Source organism: Solea senegalensis, unplaced genomic scaffold (genome assembly GCF_019176455.1).
Source record: "Solea senegalensis isolate Sse05_10M unplaced genomic scaffold, IFAPA_SoseM_1 scf7180000017412, whole genome shotgun sequence".
NCBI classification, from domain to species: domain Eukaryota; kingdom Metazoa; phylum Chordata; class Actinopteri; order Pleuronectiformes; family Soleidae; genus Solea; species Solea senegalensis.
The window spans coordinates 13,003-31,115 of record NW_025322389.1 but is presented as its reverse complement, the minus strand read 5'-3'; the positions used below and the strand labels follow the sequence as shown (position 1 = coordinate 31,115).

The 18,113-nt window shown below is 39.2% G+C and overlaps 2 protein-coding genes across 3 annotated transcripts; both read left to right on the top strand.

Annotated features, from left to right (window-relative positions):
• The first annotated feature begins 2,073 nt into the window (after nt 1-2,073).
• On the top strand, nt 2,074-8,203 carry LOC122764443 (serine-aspartate repeat-containing protein C-like). 2 transcript variants are annotated; one of them, XM_044018578.1, is made up of 9 exons: nt 2,074-2,625; nt 3,343-3,796; nt 5,795-5,860; nt 6,103-6,150; nt 6,422-6,487; nt 6,572-6,640; nt 7,111-7,191; nt 7,738-7,812; nt 7,888-8,203. In XM_044018578.1, the coding sequence occupies exons 1-9, from the start codon at nt 2,524-2,526 to the stop codon at nt 8,118-8,120; spliced, it is 1,194 nt and encodes a 397-aa protein (XP_043874513.1). In that variant the 5' UTR covers nt 2,074-2,523; the 3' UTR covers nt 8,121-8,203. The 2 variants fall into 2 exon arrangements, with proteins under 2 accessions (XP_043874513.1, XP_043874512.1); XM_044018577.1 differs by having other exon boundaries at nt 3,343-5,599.
• Nucleotides 8,204-10,647: 2,444 nt separating this feature from the next.
• LOC122764444 (toll-interacting protein-like) lies at nt 10,648-14,137 on the top strand. The gene is made up of 6 exons (XM_044018579.1): nt 10,648-10,834; nt 11,802-11,951; nt 12,446-12,628; nt 13,092-13,244; nt 13,657-13,733; nt 13,885-14,137. Exons 1-6 carry the CDS (start codon nt 10,802-10,804, stop codon nt 14,114-14,116), a joined length of 828 nt encoding a protein of 275 aa, XP_043874514.1. The 5' UTR covers nt 10,648-10,801; the 3' UTR covers nt 14,117-14,137.
• Nucleotides 14,138-18,113: the final 3,976 nt, after the last annotated feature.

Genomic DNA, 18,113 nt, shown 5'->3' with positions numbered 1-18,113 from the left:
TTGTCACAAAGAGAACACTTTATTCAACTGAGAATCAAATAACAAGCCACGTATCTTACACAGTGGTGACACGTTGTCATCATGAATCTGTGAGCATGTTCTTAACTTCACACCTGACATTGGCTAAAGTTCTTTAAATCCTTCTGAAACACTCTTCTAAGTTTTATTCATGCATTTATTCTGTCTTCCACACACATTAGCTGATCCATCTCCTCCACAGCAGAGAATCTTTCACTTTTCCAGTTTTCCAAATTCACTCTTTAAAAAGATCTGTGTCTCATACAAGAGCTCCTGAGATCACCTGAGAGCATCTGGCTTTAAATTCAATGACAAACACATTGTGGTCACCAAAAGCACACATAATTTAGACCAGAGGTCACTAACAGGCAGACCGTGGTCCGAGTCCGGATCCAGACGCTGTCCTGTATGGACCTGGACAGTCAATTTTTACTAACTATTTAAGTATTTTAAATTTTGACAGGCGCTTCCATTTTGACTATCGCAGCTTCTCTAGACTTTACGGTACTGGTTTAGTGAATCAGGAAATCCACTGACCACTTCATTCGAGTTAAGCCGTCCCACGTGATGCTATTAAGCCAATCAAATGTCTGTATTCCATGAACATTGTGACCCTGAATACAGACGGATGAAGGAGGTGAGAAGCGAGTGAGTCAGACCTTTGCTTGAGGAAATGTTCTCTAACTAACTGGACCTTTGACCGTTGAGTTGAATATTCTGATTTAGACCAATAATAGAAATCTATTTTACCATGAGCCTCTCTGCATGATACACTCTCCATGATCTGATCTGTTGATCACAAACAGACGGTCAAGCACTTTAGTTTCTCAGCATTTAACTGGAGTAACACACTTTACACTATGCTACATATAAATCATGGTTTCATCATTATTCTTCATCTTTCTTTACAAATGTTTATTTGTGGCCCTTCATTTATCCAAGTGATCGCCTGGCACCGGCCACAACAACAACAACAACTCATTTTAATCTTACGACAAATCTGATGTTAACTCGAGGTACTTTTCAAGTGGATTAGACATAAACTTTATTCTTTATTATTCATCTTTATTATTTTAGAGATTTAACGTTTTCTACATCAGCAAGAAAAGATTCAATATATCCTGACTCAAGTTAGACCTGAGAGAGGCAGACAGACAGGAGGAGAGAGACAGACAGGAAGAGAGAGACAAGAGACAGACAGGAGAAGAGACAAGAGACTAACAGGAGGAGAGACAAGAGACAGACAGACAGACAGGAGGAGAAAGACAAGAGACAGACAGACAGGAGGAGAAAGACAAGAGACAGGCAGGAGGAGAGAGACAGACAGGAGAAGAGACAAGAGACTAACAGGAAGAGAGAGAGACAGACAGGAGGAGACAAGAGACAGACAGGAGGAGAGAGACAGGCAGGAAGAGAGAGACAAGAGACAGACAGGAGAAGAGACAAGAGACTAACAGGAGAGACAAGAGACAGACAGACAGACAGACAGGAGAAAGACAAGAGACAGGCAGGAGGAGAGAAGAGACTAACAGGAAGAGAGAGACAAGAGACAGACAGACAGGAGGAGAAAGACAAGAGACAGACAGACAGGAGAGAAAGACAAGAGACAGGCAGGAGGAGAGAGAGACAGGAGAAGAGACAAGAGACTAACAGGAAGAGACAATAGACAGACAGGAGGAGAGACAAGAGACAGACAGACAGACAGGAGGAGAAAGACAAGAGACAGGCAGGAGAGACAGACAGGAGAAGAGACAAGAGACTAACAGGAAGAGAGAGACAAGAGACAGACAGGAGGAGAGACAAGAGACAGACAGACAGACAGAGAAAGACAGACAGACAGAGGAGAGACAAGAGACAGACAGACAGGAGGAGAGAGACAGACAGGAAGAGAGAGAGACAAGAGACAGACAGGAGAAGAGACAAGAGACTAACAGGAGGAGAGACAAGAGACAGACAGAGACAGACAGGAGGAGAAAGACAAGAGACAGGCAGGAGGAGAGAGACAGACAGGAGAAGAGACAAGAGACTAACAGGAAGAGAGAGACAATAGACAGACAGGAGGAGAGACAAGAGACAGACATGAGGAGAGAGACAGACAGGAGGAGAAGTCTGTTGTACAAGTTCATTTTACATCCATGTCACTTCATTATTAATTATTAAATGTTATTTTATTGGTAATATATTAAAAATGTTTTTCTAATTTTAAATCAATAATGTTGTATGTTCATGTCTCAGTGACTTAAACACACAAACCTTCATGTTAATTAAGTATTTTAAAATTAAATTGTGAAATCTCTGAAACTTCAGGCCTGAAAGTTCAGAACACTGAGTTTCACTCTGAGTCTGAAACTCACTCTTCAGTCAGGGCTCATCAGGAGGAGGAGGCCCCGCCCCTTTCCTCCCCTCCCCCACTCTGCACATGCTCTGAGCGCATGCTCACCTACCAAACCCTGCACGTGCTCAGATCATGCTCACCCACCCCTCCCCCACCTTCCAATTAAGCGCATGGAGTTTCGCAGCGTGGACAGATTAGGAAGAAGACTGTGGAGATTAACAATTCATCATCAAGAGTGTGAAAGAGACTTTTTTCAAAGTTTGTCTTTGCAGGTAAGAACCTTTTTAACACTTTTAACCTGAATCATGTTTTATTTAATTGTTTTAATTAGTTAGTAATTAATTAAGAGTAAAACATTTTAGCTTTTTTAACTTTTATTTAGTTGAAAAGCTGAAATGTGACATTATTGTGTAACTATCTAAATGTTTAAAATAGTTTTAAAGCAAAATAAATGAAACGTGCAGTACTGTAGGTATCTGTGTATGTGTGTGAGTGTGACACAGGGAGCAGGTGAGGGACACAGTGATGCATAGAAAACACTGCTCTTCACACTTTTTCTTTACTGAACATTAACCAAACTATTTAAAACAGTTAGTTTAAACAGAAAATAAGGAAACGTTCTTTGAAGAGATTTGAATAACATTTTGTGTCAAAGATGTAAAAGTGTACTAAATATTAAGAGTTACTTACAGTATGTGATATCCCTGTTATTAATGATACAATAGTTGGTGTGCTGGATGAATTATTGCTATGGTGTATTATTATATTTATTATTGCTTTTGCTAACTTTATGTTAAAGGCTAATTATTATTAAGATCTGTAGCTTTGTCAGATGTGAAAAGTGTGACTGATGTTCTGGAATGTTTGTGTTTTTAAAACAAAGATTTCTAATGTTTAGACTGATGACTGACATGGTAACAAGGTCACTAACGAGTTAATGATGGTCCAGCTGCTCAGTGAAGATGCTCATGATTGTGTTTTACTTGCAGCTGGTCTCATCCCCTGACATGTCCAGTGAGGGGTCAGATGTGGACTGTTACGTGAGGGACCCTGACTATGATCCCAAATATTATGAATCTACACCCAGTGATGTGGTTGAAAACGTGGACACGGACTTTGACACTGATGAGCCCAAATCTACAAGTACAATATTGGCTGAAGAAGATCAGGGTGGGGATCAGGATGATGACCCAGATTTTAATAAAGAAGAAGATCAAAAAGAAGGACAGGAGGAAGATCAGGATGATGGCTGTGAGGAAGATCAGGATGAAGATCAAGAAGAGGATCAGAAAGATGATCAGGATGATGACTGGGAAGAAGGACAAGATGATGACCAGGAAGAAGCTCATGAGGAAGATCAGGATGGTGACCATGAGGAAGATCAGGATGATGACCATGAGGAAGATCAGGATGATGATGATCAGGAAGAAGATCCACTCAAAGGCAAGTTCACAATCAGAAAAAAAAAGAACCTAAGAACGTATGTGAAGGGGCAAAATAAGAAAACAAAGACAACCAACACTGAAGTTAGTGTTAATGTGACTGTTAAGACATGTACAAAAAGAAAAGACAACAAAAGATCATGGGACAAAAAACATTATTGTTTGTATTGCCATCAGCCAAATAACAAGATGGCGAGGCACTTGCAGAGGAAGCATATGGAGGTAAAGGATGTGGCACATGCATTCAGCTTTGCATCAAAGTCACCACAAAGAAAAGTTCTTTTAGAACAAATTAGAAGGAAAGGAGATTTTAAGCACAATGTGAGGGTCCTGGCTGAAGGCAAAGGACAGATAGTAACTGTAAAGCAGCCGTCTCATAAAACATCTGCATGGCACTATTTGCCTTGTAAATTCTGCTACGGCATGTTTTCTAGGACTGATTTGTGGAGACACCAGGGATCATGTAAATTTAAAACCAGCAGTGAGACAGACAACAAGAGAAAGACCAGAGGGGCAGTACAGAGTGTTTCAGCACGCCTGCTTCCTATAATGGCTTCATCTAGTGGATGTCAGGCTATTATTAATAAAATGAGACAGGATGACGTGTCCTTCCACATCAGGGGCGATTCATTGATCTGCAACTATGGGGAATCACTGTATGCAAAACATGGTCGTGTGAAGTCCAAGCACAACTATATATCTCAAAGAATGAGGGAGCTTGGTAGATTCATGTTGACTGCCAAAGCTATGGACAGTACTGTGAGGACTTTGGAAGACATATGTGTCCCCAAGAAATTTCTGCTTGTGGTCAATGCAGCCAAGAAATTAACAGAATTCAGTCCAAGCAAAAATGAATATGGGAAACCCTCAACAGCAGTGAGAGTGGGATTCTGCCTGAAAGGAGCAGTGGAGGTGTTGATTGGGCAAAGTCTCATGAACGATGATGACCTGGCAGAAAAAAAGGCAAAAAAGTTTTTGGAGCTGTTGGAAAAAAATTGGAAAACTCATGTTGCGGTATCTGCTCACCAGAGCATGCAGGAGAAGAGGTGGAACAAACCCGATGACATTCCCCTCACAAAAAATGTCATGGCACTTAGAGATCATCTCAGGATGGTGGAAGACAAAGCCAGAGCTGAACTGGAGCAGCAGCTGAGTTTGACTGCATACAAGGTGTTAAATGAGAGCATTCTGGCACAGCTGATTGTTTTTAATAAGCGTCGTGAAGGAGAAGCATCGCGCTTGACTCTCGAAGCCTACAAAAAAGTCAACACTAATCCTATCAATGAGGACATTTACAGCACTCTGTCTCCTTTAGAGAAGGAACTGAGCAAACAGCTGACTCGCATCGAGGTCCGAGGAAAAAGAGGGAAGAAGGTTCCTGTTTTTTTCACACACAGGATGATGGAGTCAATCCAAGTGTTGTTGAAATGGAGAGATGAAGCTGGTGTTCCCACTGAAAATCCCTACCTCTTTGCCAGAGCTGGTGTGCTGACGAACATACGTGGCTGCGACTGTCTGCGGAAATATGCAGAGGAGAGCAAAGCAGAAAACCCTGAGCTCCTCAGGTCAACTAAACTAAGAAAACAGGTGGCCACACTTTGCCAGCTCCTGGATCTTGACGAACAAGAGCTGGAACAAGTTGCTCGGTTCATGGGTCATGACATCAGAGTTCACCGGGACTTTTACAGACAGACTGACAAAACCTTTCAGATAGCAAAGATTAGCAAGCTTTTGTTTGCTATGGAACAAGGCAGTAGCACCTTAACAGGGAGGAACTTTAACACACTCCATCCCTCTGTGTCTGGTATGTATGTACACACACTGTTGTTTTTATGTACACACCATGTTGTTGTGTAACAGCTGTCTGTGTTGTTGTTTTTTGTCAACACCTATAGCTGGACACTAGTTTGATAAATACACAAACTACATATTTCTACCTGTACAGAATTGTTTCTTTAAAATACTCTGTATTAATATTTGACTGTTGGCTTTTTCTCAGGTGAAAGTCCCACACCGACACAGAGTCATGTGACCTCTCCGATAGAAACAGATGAAGAGGATGAAGGTAAGGTTTGAAAAACTAAAAACTCACTCTATTTTTATCTTGTCTCTGTTAGAGCTTCAGCAATTCATTCATTCACTTTCAAAAAGTGTATTAAAGGTTATAATATTTGCTTGTCAAATGTAAGAATAATGTCTGAGTTACAAATGAAATGTTTTTACTATTTTCAGTTGTTTTTCTCACATACAGTGAATTCCTTTCACACACATACGGAATAATGTCTGTGGGTTTGTTTGTTTTGTCAGATAAAGGTCGTGACCTCTGTTCCCCTGCCCCCTGCAGTGAGGATGATGGTGAGTTGTTTGTTTTCATGGATTTTATATATAAAAAAAAAACTTCAGGAGTGATACTTTTCTCTTAAGTGTATGAATTACTTGTCATAATTATCATTGTTATTATTGTTTATAATTATTATTTTAAAAACAGGTCTTATTTGTGTACAATATCTTTCTTTATGTCCCAATATCTTTATTATTCATTATTTTTTCAACAATTGTTTAATAATGTTTACACATGAACCTCCACTGATGTGTGTTTATGGATTTTTATGTGTTTCTGTTGTAGATGAGAACCTGAGTTTCAGTCAGAAACCTTCTCAGAAGAAAAGAAAGAAGTCTGTGAAAGCAAGAGGTCATTTCCTGTGAACTTGACAAACATACTTTGACTTCACTTACTCCACAGATTAATAAAATATCTTTGTTTTTTGTTTTTCAGACAAAAGCTCTAACCTCATCTCTAAAAAGAGACATGCCCCCTGCACTGAGGATGATGATGATGATGATGGTGAGTTTTGTGTGTTTTAATCAGGAAATCTATAAGAACTATGTAAGGGAGACTGTGACCACACACACACACACTCACATACAGACCCTCCATCCACCCAGTTCCTACCACTTTATCCTCCACATGAGGATTGTGGGCTTCTGTAAGATATTTAAGTAAAAAGTTAAGGTTTTGATTAGGCCTTATATTACAATTCAGTTTCACTGTTCATCTTCAATCATCACTCTGTGTCTGAAGTGTGGACAAGGACGTGTCCTTGTGATCTCTGTGTCTTTTCAGACTGACTTTAGTTAATTAATTAACATTATTTGGTAACACTGTCAAACCATCACAACACAAGACAGTGAATGACAGCAGAGAGAAAGGCGGGGCTATGACATCACTGTTTTGTGTTCACAAGTAATGTAGTGCAGTAGTGTATTTTTTTGTGGTTTCTTATCTGTAATCTTTTTGTTTTGTTTGATTTTCAGACCAAGGTCCTGAACTCTTCCACCCTAGAAAGAGACCTACCCCCTGCAGTGGGTTAGGGTTGGATGGACATACAGATAATTGTAAGTTATGGGAGTTTGTTTGTTTTATTCTCTGAAATTTGAACACGAGTAGCCAAATGAAATACACATGACCCTGACTATTCTGACCAGAGATCTACATAATAAAGGGTAGATGTTTCGTCTGCACTGCTGGCCAGTGGAGTGGAATTTCGGCACAAGGGCGACCATCTTGCCAGAGTCAGCTCGCTCACCCATAACATGTGTTATAGAGGTACATGGACACATGTTATGGTTCTTTAAAAAGTCCATGTACCTCTATAACACATGTTATGGTTCTTTAAAAAGTCCATGCACCACTACAACACATGTTATGGTTCTTTAAAAAGTCCATGCACCACTACAACACATGTTATGGTTCTTTAAAAAGTCCATGCACCACTACAACACATGTTATGGTTATTTAAAAAGTCCATGTATGGGTGAGTGAGCTGACAGTGGCAAGATGGCCGCCCTGTGCCGACATTTGACTCCTGACTATGGTCTGTATTACTGACTATTTGTGTGATTTCATTGATTAACAGCTGCATTCATCTGTTCTTGTTATAGACCAAAGTCCAACATCTAGTCATACCCAAAGTCCTTCAAAGAAGAAGGAAAACACAAAACAAATGAAAGAAACAGGCAAGTTGTTTTAAACCAAAAGAAAAAGCATTTACAGTCCAGACTGTTTATATCTTCATCTTCTGTCTATTACAGAACTACACAAAGTAGTGAGGAGGGCATGGAGTGAAGCCGAGAAAACTGCAGTTCGTAAGCATTTGCTTAATTTCATTGAAAAACGCAGAGTTCCTGGGAAGGAAGCCTGCATGAGATGCAAAGAGAAGGAAAACATCTTGGAACAAAGATCCTGGAAGGACATAAAAAATTTTGTTTACAACACCATTGTAACGGCTCGAAAGGCTGCTTTGAGGCAGTTACAATTTTCGTAACTGTTTGTGCATTTAGGCTGTTTGAGCCAATTATGTTCATAAGACATATATATATATACATATATATATATATATATATATACATACATATATACGTACATATATATATATATATGTATCAGGTCTTCCTGCGGGAGTTTGCATGTTCTCCGTGTGAGTTTTTTTTCCTTCCACAATTTAAAAACATGCAGGTTAAATGTTGAAATGTTGACATAATTGACTGTAAGTGTGATTGTGAGAGGGAAAGGTTGTCTCTGTGATGGACTGGTGACTTGTCCAGTGTCTGACACCCACTTCTCACCACACCTCTGACCTTCATGTGGGAATTTCGAAAATATTCAATAAAATGATTACAGTCAATGTTTGAATTTGCAGCTTTATTGGCTTTTTTAAATGTTGATTTAAATTTTCTAACATTAGTTCCGATGTCATTTTTTTATTTATTTGGATCATCATATTTTATCTTAAATTTACTCCTCTTTTCAGACTGTATTAATATTAATCTTAGTCTAAACATTAAAGTACAGCAAAGAAAGACAGTAGTTAAACTGTTTTAGCCACAATTGAAACCAAAAGTTCCCTAACGAGAAGGTCCTCACGTCAATGGTGATACAGATTTTACACTGAGTTTTTCAAACATAATTTTTTAAGAAGCTGAAGTGGTAACTGGTGTCAGGGCGCCATCTTGTGTGCAAATGTTTTTTTTTTCTTCCTTTAAGCATAGTAGAAATGGTGGTCCTCACATCCATAGTGCTGTCGCTCGGACCTCACCTTGATGCCCATACAGGAGTGTGTGTGTGTGTGTGTGTGTGTGTGTGTGAGTGTGAGAGAGAGATAAAGACGTGATCATGTGACGTAATATCAGAGACTCAAATCTTTGTCAAATGTGTAGCAGTCCTCCCAGTGCCCTGCCCTCTGTCTGTCTGTCTGTCTGTCTGTCTGTCTCTGTGTGTGTGTGTGTGTGTGTGTGTGTGTGTGTGTGTGAGAGAGAGAGAGAGAGAGAGAGAGCAGCTAATCTGCCTATGGATGATGATGTTCTTGAGTTTGAGGAGTTTGCATTCAAGCTGTTGAGTTAATATATACACACATGTATACTTATATATATACATACATACATATACACTTATATATATATATATATATATATATATATATATATATATATATATATATATATATATATATATATACACGTGTATACTTGTGGGGGGGTTTAGTTTGGTCTTGTCAACACTCATGACTGCGAGCACATGATGCATTTTGTCCTTTGTCTTTTGTGGAGAATCACTGGTTAAAAACCCACAGAGCAGAGATTTTTGTCACAGTATATTTAGTATTCATGTGTGTGTGTGTGTGTGTGTATGTGTTTTCTTCTGATTGATATATCTGCAATGAAAATCTTGGTAAAATGTGATCTAGTTTGTGTTAACTTAAAAAAAACAAAACATGAATAAACGGGTGCCAAATGTTTCGCACAATCACTCTTCTCCCGCTCGTCTTGTTCTTCGGTTCATAATCCTGTGTGTTCATGAGAATGTCATGAGAATGTCATGTGACCCAGAGGCCGTCACACCTGACCCCTCGCTGTCAGTCAACGTCCTGGAGTCCTCATCTTTGAAAAGTCAAGCCCAGAAAGGAGCAGTTATCCACCAGGGGTGACTGGTTGTGTGAGTGGAAATCAATGATAAAATGGTATTTTCCTGAGGAGTTAATCAGATACTAAGTCATCGATGTCTCATATTTATGACATAGTATCTCATATTTATGGTTTAGTTTCTCGTTTATAGTATCTCATATTTATGACTTAGTATCTCATAATTATAGTATCTCATATTTATGACTTAGTTTCTCATATTTATAACAGTATTTCATAATATAGTTTCTCATATTTATGACTTAGTTTCTCATATTTATAACATAGTATTTCATGATATAGTTTCTCATATTTATGACTTAGTTTCTCATATTATGACATAGTATTTCATAATTATAGTTTCTCATATTTATGACTTAGTATCTCATAATTATAGTATCTCATATTTATGACTTAGTTTCTCATATTTATGACTCATATATTATAGTATCTCATATTTATGACTTAGTTTCTCATATTTATAACAGTATTTCATAATATAGTATCTCATATTTATAACATAGTATTTCATGATATAGTTTCTCATATTTATGACTTAGTTTCTCATATTATGACATAGTATTTCATAATTATAGTTTCTCATATTTATGACTTAGTATCTCATAATTATAGTATCTCATATTTATGACTTAGTTTCTCATATTTATGACATAGTATTTCATAATTATAGTATCTCATATTTATGACTTAGTTTCTCATATTTATGACATAGTATTTCATAATTATAGTTTCTCATATTTATGACTTGGGTATGCACTGGTTATGGTGGAAACGGGCTTCCGTAGCATGGATGGCAGGTACATAAAAATTGTCACTCCAATAGGAGGCAGTCATGCGCACAAAACTATCTGCCAACCGCCATTAAACGACAGAAGAAGAAGAAGTAGAACAGTTCCGGGTTGTGTGGGTGTGAGCAGTAGCAACAGAAGAAGAAGAGTCTGTAGTTGTTGTTTTGTTTCGTTTCAGTAAACGGATTTAAAAACACTCGGTAATCTGATCCTAATCCAGCAAACAGTGAAGAGACGAGATGGCGACAACCGTCAGCACTCAGCGAGGACAGGTAAACAACAACAACAACAACAACACTGTGTGTGTGTGTGTACTGACTAACCAACCAACCAACTAACTCTCTTATAGTTGATAGTGTGTTAACTGTCGTCGACACACACACACACACACACACACACACATTGAGCCACCTGCAACAGTGACGTCACGAGCTTCGTTTATTTACAGTGAGGTTTCAGAGACGCTAAGCTAATGTTAGCCACGGATTTGACGTCTTTAAACAGCTTTAACATCTACTCTAGATGGTTATTGACGATAATTACCCGGTTTTTATTCAGCTCTAAAAGATATAATGTCTGAATCTGAGCTTATGTTATCATAGTATCTCATAAATATGACTTAGTTTGTCGTATTCATGACTTATTATCACATAACTTTGACATAGTATCACATAACTATGACTTAGTATGTCATATTCATGACTTAGTATCACACAACTATGACATAGTATCACATAACTATGACTTAGTATGTCATATTCATGACTTAGTATCACACAACTATGACTTAGTATCACACAACTATGACATAGTATCTCATAAATATGACTTAGTATGTCATATTCATGACTTATTATAACACATAGTATGACATAGTATCTATGACTATGACATGTCATATTCATGACTTAGTATCATAACTTTGACATAGTATCACATAACTATGACTTAGTATGTCATATTCATGACTTAGTATCACATAACTTTGACATAGTATCACATAACTATGACTTAGTATGTCATATTCATGACTTAGTATATAACTTGACATAGTATCACATAACTATGACTTAGTATCTTCTGTGTCAGGAAATGTTTTCAGTCTGGTGGCCTGTGTGTGTGTGTGTGTGTGTGTGTGTGTGTGTGTGTGTGTGTGTGTGTGTGTGTGTGTGTGTGTGTGTGTGTGTGTGTGTGTGTGTGTGTGTGTGTGTGTGTGTGTGTGTGTGTGTGCGTGTTCAGGTGTACATCGGGGATCTTCCTCAGGATTTCCTGCGGATCACTCCCACTCAGCAGCAGCAGCAGGTCCAGTTGGACGCTCAGGCAGCCAGGCAGTTGCAGTATGGAGGCTCCATCGGCACCGTGGGACGACTCAGCATCACGGTGGTCCAGGTAAACACTGCTGCCTCGTGTGGTCTGTTGGAGCATCAAACACATGTCAAGATGTCGCCTAATGAAATTGATGAGTCTACTATATCTATGTCACATGTTCACGTCTTTATTTCACTGTTAGACAGACTTTTCCAACAGGAAACTAAAGTTTGTAAACCGCTCACTCTCCCACACCAAACCCCGACTCTGTAGACTCTGATCTTCTGGGGTTAGGGTTAGAAACCTTGAACCTCATGATACCTGTTTATCTGTCAAAGTTCTGCTGCTGTGTAAAGCTGCACAACTCCTGGCAGGAAGTGACGTGGCTAAAAGTTGCTAACAAAAACAATGGTGGAGAGGGGGGCTAGCCACTACTCCACATGGTGGAGTAGTGGCTAGCACTGTTGCCTTACAACAAAAAGACCACAGCTATCCCTCATGTGGATGATAAAGTGGTAGATAATGAATGAACGAATGAATGACTCAGCTGTGTTCTTGTTGGTTTTGCTGTGTAGGCTAAACTGGCTAAAAACTACGGAATGACCCGGATGGATCCGTACTGCAGGATCCGTTTGGGCTACGCCGTCTACGAGACGCCGACCGCTCACAACGGAGCCAAGAACCCGCGGTGGAACAAAGTGATCCAGTGCACGGTTCCTCCCGGCGTGGACTCCTTCTACCTGGAGATCTTTGATGAGGTGAGCGGCGGCGGTGGCGGCAGCAGCAGCAGCAGCAGCAGCAGGAGGAGGAGCTTAAATAAAGCAGAGCCCTTTATAGGAACATCATAACACCACTGGTTTTACACAATGGTGTTTGTACCACCTTCCAAAATATGACTGTTTTAACACAATCGTCGAGTCCACTTTATTTCCAGAGCACATTTAAAAAACAACCAAGACCATAAGTGACTGTGTTGTGTGTTCAGAGTGTTATAGAGAAGTTTGAATAATGTAGAAATGATACTGAAACAATTCATCATTTTGATGATCGATGAATCAGTTTCTGTCATTTTTCAGCTTCTTAAATGTGAATATTCTCTGGTTTCTTTGCTCTAACAAAGAAGATCATTTCCAGCTTTGAGCTTTCAACACGGATCAGTATCTTTCTACATGATCACACGGCAGAGCCAGTCTGACATGTAATTCCCTGATGTCCCTCCAGAGGGCGTTCTCCATGGACGACAGGATAGCGTGGACGCACGTCACCGTTCCTGAGCGACTGCGGGAGGGCAGCGTGGTGGACGAGTGGTTCAGCCTGAGCGGCCGGCAGGGCGACGACAAGGAGGGCATGATCAACCTGGTCCTGTCCTTCACTGTGAGTCACACCTGAGCACAGTCACCTGCTGACATTCTGTCCTTGAATTTGAGGGAAAGGGTCCTGGAAGGTCCTTGAAAAGTCCTTGAATTGGACATCAACTAATATGTGGGAACCCTGGTATTTGCTTTGTTTGAAGAATGAACTAAAAATGAATATTTGAATGCTTTTCCACACACACACAATGCTCTGATACATGATTTGTTTCAATGTCGTGCTGTTTTATTTGAAAGTTTCTGTTATTTTTCAACTTCTTCAATGTGAATATTTTCTACTTTCTTTGCTCACATGCAACACGGCTCCCTGTGCTGCCCTCTGCTGGTGTTTGGATGTGGTGCAGAGGTTAAACCTGACCTGGTGTGTGTGTGTGTGTGTGTGTGTGTGTGTGTGTGTGTGTGTGTGTGTGTTGCAGTCTCTGCCTGCAGGAATGATGCCTCAGCCTGTGGTGCTGATGCCCTCTGTGTATCAGCAGGGAGTCGGATATGTCCCATCACAGGTCAGACACACACACACACACACACACACAACAGCTCATTGGTTTGTGTTTTTGTGTTTGTGTAGAAAACCACGTACTTAAACACTTAAAGTTTTATGGATGTCAGATTTGTGCTGCATCAGCGCTGACGCTGCCGTGTGCTGTGTCGTCAGGAGTGCCCACAGTCTATAACCAGGCCATGGTGCCCATGGCGGTCCCCGGGGCCCTGCCGGTCGTCGGGGCCCAGGTTCCGGCGTGCAGCGAGGACGACCTCAAGGCTCTGCAGGACATGTTCCCCAACCTGGACCAGGAAGTGGTCCGTACTGTGCTCGACGCTCAGCAGGGAAACAAGGACGCTGCCATCAACTCACTGCTGCAGATGACTGAGGAGCTCTAGCCACACACACACGCACGCGACGCGCGCGCGCACGCTGACGCACGCACACACACGCACACTGCAGCCATGTCTTAAAGTGATAGTTCCCTTCTTTTTTTTAAAGTGTGCTTGTGTGATGCATTGACTCAAAATCAATGCTGACGTTGCTGTGAGCGCCCCCTGCTGCTGAGAACCAGCCCCACACACAGAGTCTCACTCTCACAGGGACATAAAGAGAAGCAGCTACAATCACCAGTTTTCTCTGTGGACTTTGGTGTGGGAGAGTGAGCGAGCGTGTGTGTGTGTGTGTGTGGGAGAGTGAGCGGTTTACAGACGTTTGTGTCACAGTGACATAAAGACGTGATCATGTGACGTCGTAGAGATCGTAGAAACTTAAACTGAAGTTTTCTGTCCAGTGGTTAAAATGCGTTTTTTCTTGCGTGTCTCAGTGTGGTTCTCAGCAGTAGGGGGCGCTCATACAGTGACTGATGGGAGGTGAAGTGTCAGAGACAAATTTGTGTTGTGATTGTGCAGCAGGCTGTAAAACAACAAGCAGAGCTTTAAATGTTTCAGTCTGAACTCTGGCCCCGTCAGCGTCGCAGTCCTGTTGTTGTTGTTGTTGTTGTTGTTGTGCTTTTTGCCAAACTTGTCATCACTGACCATGAGGTTGTGTCACGGTGTTCACTGCTGTGAAGGGTGTGCAGGTGCTGACACTGTCTGACATTTCAACTGCATTATTTAAAAGTATAAATTCAAAGCTGCTGTCAGTGAAATCTCGGCTTATAATCTATATTGAATCACTATATTCTGACGGTTATCACTGATCTAGTGCAGTGTGTTTATTGGGAGAAATTGAAAATACTTTGTGTGATTATGTTCGTATAAGTGTGTCATTGATTTAAAATAAAGAATTTGGTGTTTGCAGCCAGAGCCGTAACAATCAGAGTCAAATCTTCTCCTGTCTATTGAAAATGAAGAGAAATAAATGAATCGTCAAGTACAGGTCATGTGTTGTTGTGTTCCCGCCGTCATGTGACCACGCTAAAGCTACAGCAGATGCTTTTAAAATCAATCGGATTTCATCTTCAGTTTTGTAAAAGGGAAGTGTTGGAAATCAAATGGAAGTTTACCACCAGGGGGCGACTCCAACAAGAACTCAGTATGAATGGAAGACTGTGGTAAAATGAGATTGAAGAAGTTTTAAATGTGCTCGGACTAATCGACTGAACGTTCAAAGTACAGACGCCGTCACTGCGTCATGACCTTCAATAAACCGTCGTTTAGCAAGAGCTGTCGTTGCAGTGTGAAAATGGACCGGAATAATCTGGGTTAAAAGGCGACGTGTGGAGCAGAAGAAGTGAGCTGGACAGAAGCCACTCCATATGGAACGCTGTTCACGCCTCCACTCGGCTCGCTGTTGTTTTCTCCTCCATCAGTGACAGAACCTGCTGTTTTTTTTTACTTCCTGCTCTGACGAGGCTCTGCTGAGCCGAGACTAAACTGTGACATCATCACACTGAAGGCCTCTGATTGGTCAGAGAGAGTCGTCACTGAAGAGTCATGAGCGCGACGTCAAAGCAACAACGTCCAACTGTAGATCAAAGTGAAAAAGACTTAATAATCGACTTAAAATTCCAACATCTACTTAAAATTTCAAAATTAAAATTCCAACATCTACTTCAAATTCCAAAATCTACTTCAAATTCCAAAATTAAAATTCTAAAATCTACTTCAAATTCCAACATCTACTAAAATTCCAAAATCTACTTAAATCTACTTAAAATTCCAACATCTACTTTAAATTCCAAATCTACTTCAAATTCAACATCTACTAAAATTTAAAATCTAAAATTCCAACATCTACTAAAATTCCAAAATCTACTTCAAATTCCAAAATTAAAATTCCAACATCTACTTAAAATTTCAAAATTAAAATTCCAACATCTACTTCAAATTCCAAAATCTACTTCAAATTCCAAAATTAAAATTCTAAAATCTACTTCAAATTCCAACATCTACTAAAATTCCAAAATCTACTTAAAATTCCAACATCTACTAAAATACCAAAATCTACTTAAAATTCCAACATCTACTTTAAATTCCAAAAACTTCTCCAACATCTACTAAAATTCCAAAATCTACTTCAAATTCCACATCTACTAAAATTCCAAAATCTACTTCAAATTCATTAAAATTCTATCTACTTTATATTCCAACATCTACTTCAAATTCCAAAATTAAAATTCCAACATCTACTTTAAATTCCAAAATCTACTTAAAATGTCCAACATCTACTAAAATTCCAAAATCTACTTAAAATTCCAACATCTACTAAAATTCCAAAATCTACTAAAATTCCAAAATGAAAATTCCAACATCTACTTTAAATTCCAACTTCAAATTCCAAAATTAAAATTCCAACATCTACTTTAAATTCCAAAATCTACTAAAATTCCAAAATCTACTAAAATTCCAAAATTAAAATTCAACATCTACTTAAAATTCCAAAATCTACTTAAAATTCCAACATCTACTAAAATTCCAAAATCTACTAAAATTCCAAAATTAAAATTCCAACATCTACTTAAAATTCCAACATCTACTTCAAATTCCAAAATCTACTTAAAATCAGAAGAACAGCTCAGTGAATACAAACCAGTAAAAAGTGTGTTTGTATCCTGACATGAATAAACATGGTTTGGTCTTTGCTCGTGTTTTACCGTCGGTCCCCGTCCTGCTGCAAGGTTCCATTTTTCATTCAATTCAGTTGTAGTTGTATAACGTTGGATCACGACATACACAACATTATAGAGAGGAGACGACGCCAACACTTCACACAATGAGGGTAAACATATAGGCTATAAGAATGTGCAATATAGAGTTGTTTTTTTTCCAGCACAGCCTATAAGCAATATGATGAAATGATTTTTTTTTAATATTGTCATATTTTATTTAGTCTATTTTGTGACTTCTGCACAATTACCATTGTTTGGTTTTCTTTTTTAAATGATTAATCATTAATCATATCTTTGACTCAACAACACCAGAAGACGAATAAACATATTTTGTACAGTCTGAAGTGATTGATGAACACACACTCCCAGGATGTCCATATAAGTTGTTGTGTGTATTATTATTAAGAGTTAAACAGTGGATTGTGAAGTAAAACGTGACAAATGACGTATTATATTGTTATCATAATCCTCTGTGGTACAATGTGTTACAACTATTTATTTGATCTCTTTTAACAACAAGCACTGCTCTCAGTAGACCACATGCTATACACTGTCATTTTACACATTTCTAAGTGCAACATACATATATATAATATCCCATGTTCAATCTTTGTTCATACTGTAAACATCAAGCCCATACTGTAGATATATACTGGAAACTGTCTACAATGTTTTTTTACACGTTTTATAGTCTTATTGTTATTATTTGACAATGTAAATGTCCCCACTGTGGGATGAATAAAGGACTATCGTATCTTAAAATAATAATAATAGTAATAATAATAGTAATAATAATAGTAATAATAATAGTAATAATAATAATAATAATAATAATAATAGTAATAATAATAATAATAATAATAATAGTAATAATAATAGTAACATAAACCACTAATCTGATCTCTCTGTGTGTGCGTGTATGTGTTCCACGAAACACTAAAATGAGTTATGAAATTATTATGGAGACGATGTCGCAGCTTCAGGACAGGGCCCAGGTGACGTCATCATCACCAACCAATCAGTGTAAGTGATTCTTCGTGTACGGGGCAACAGGGGCAACAGGGGCAAGGGTTCCCTCTGCTCTCGCCGGGGAACTAAAACGAGGACGTTGATGCTGATTCACGCTGGATTCTGTGTTCTAGACTCAGTTGTAAAGATAAAAACGTGGTTTACGGCAGAGGGAGCGACCGCGAACGAAGCTCAAAGAGTTCATAATCACAGACAAAGGCTTTTGGAGGCTACATGTAGCTGTTAGCCGCGGCGCTAGCGACAGCAGCTAACTA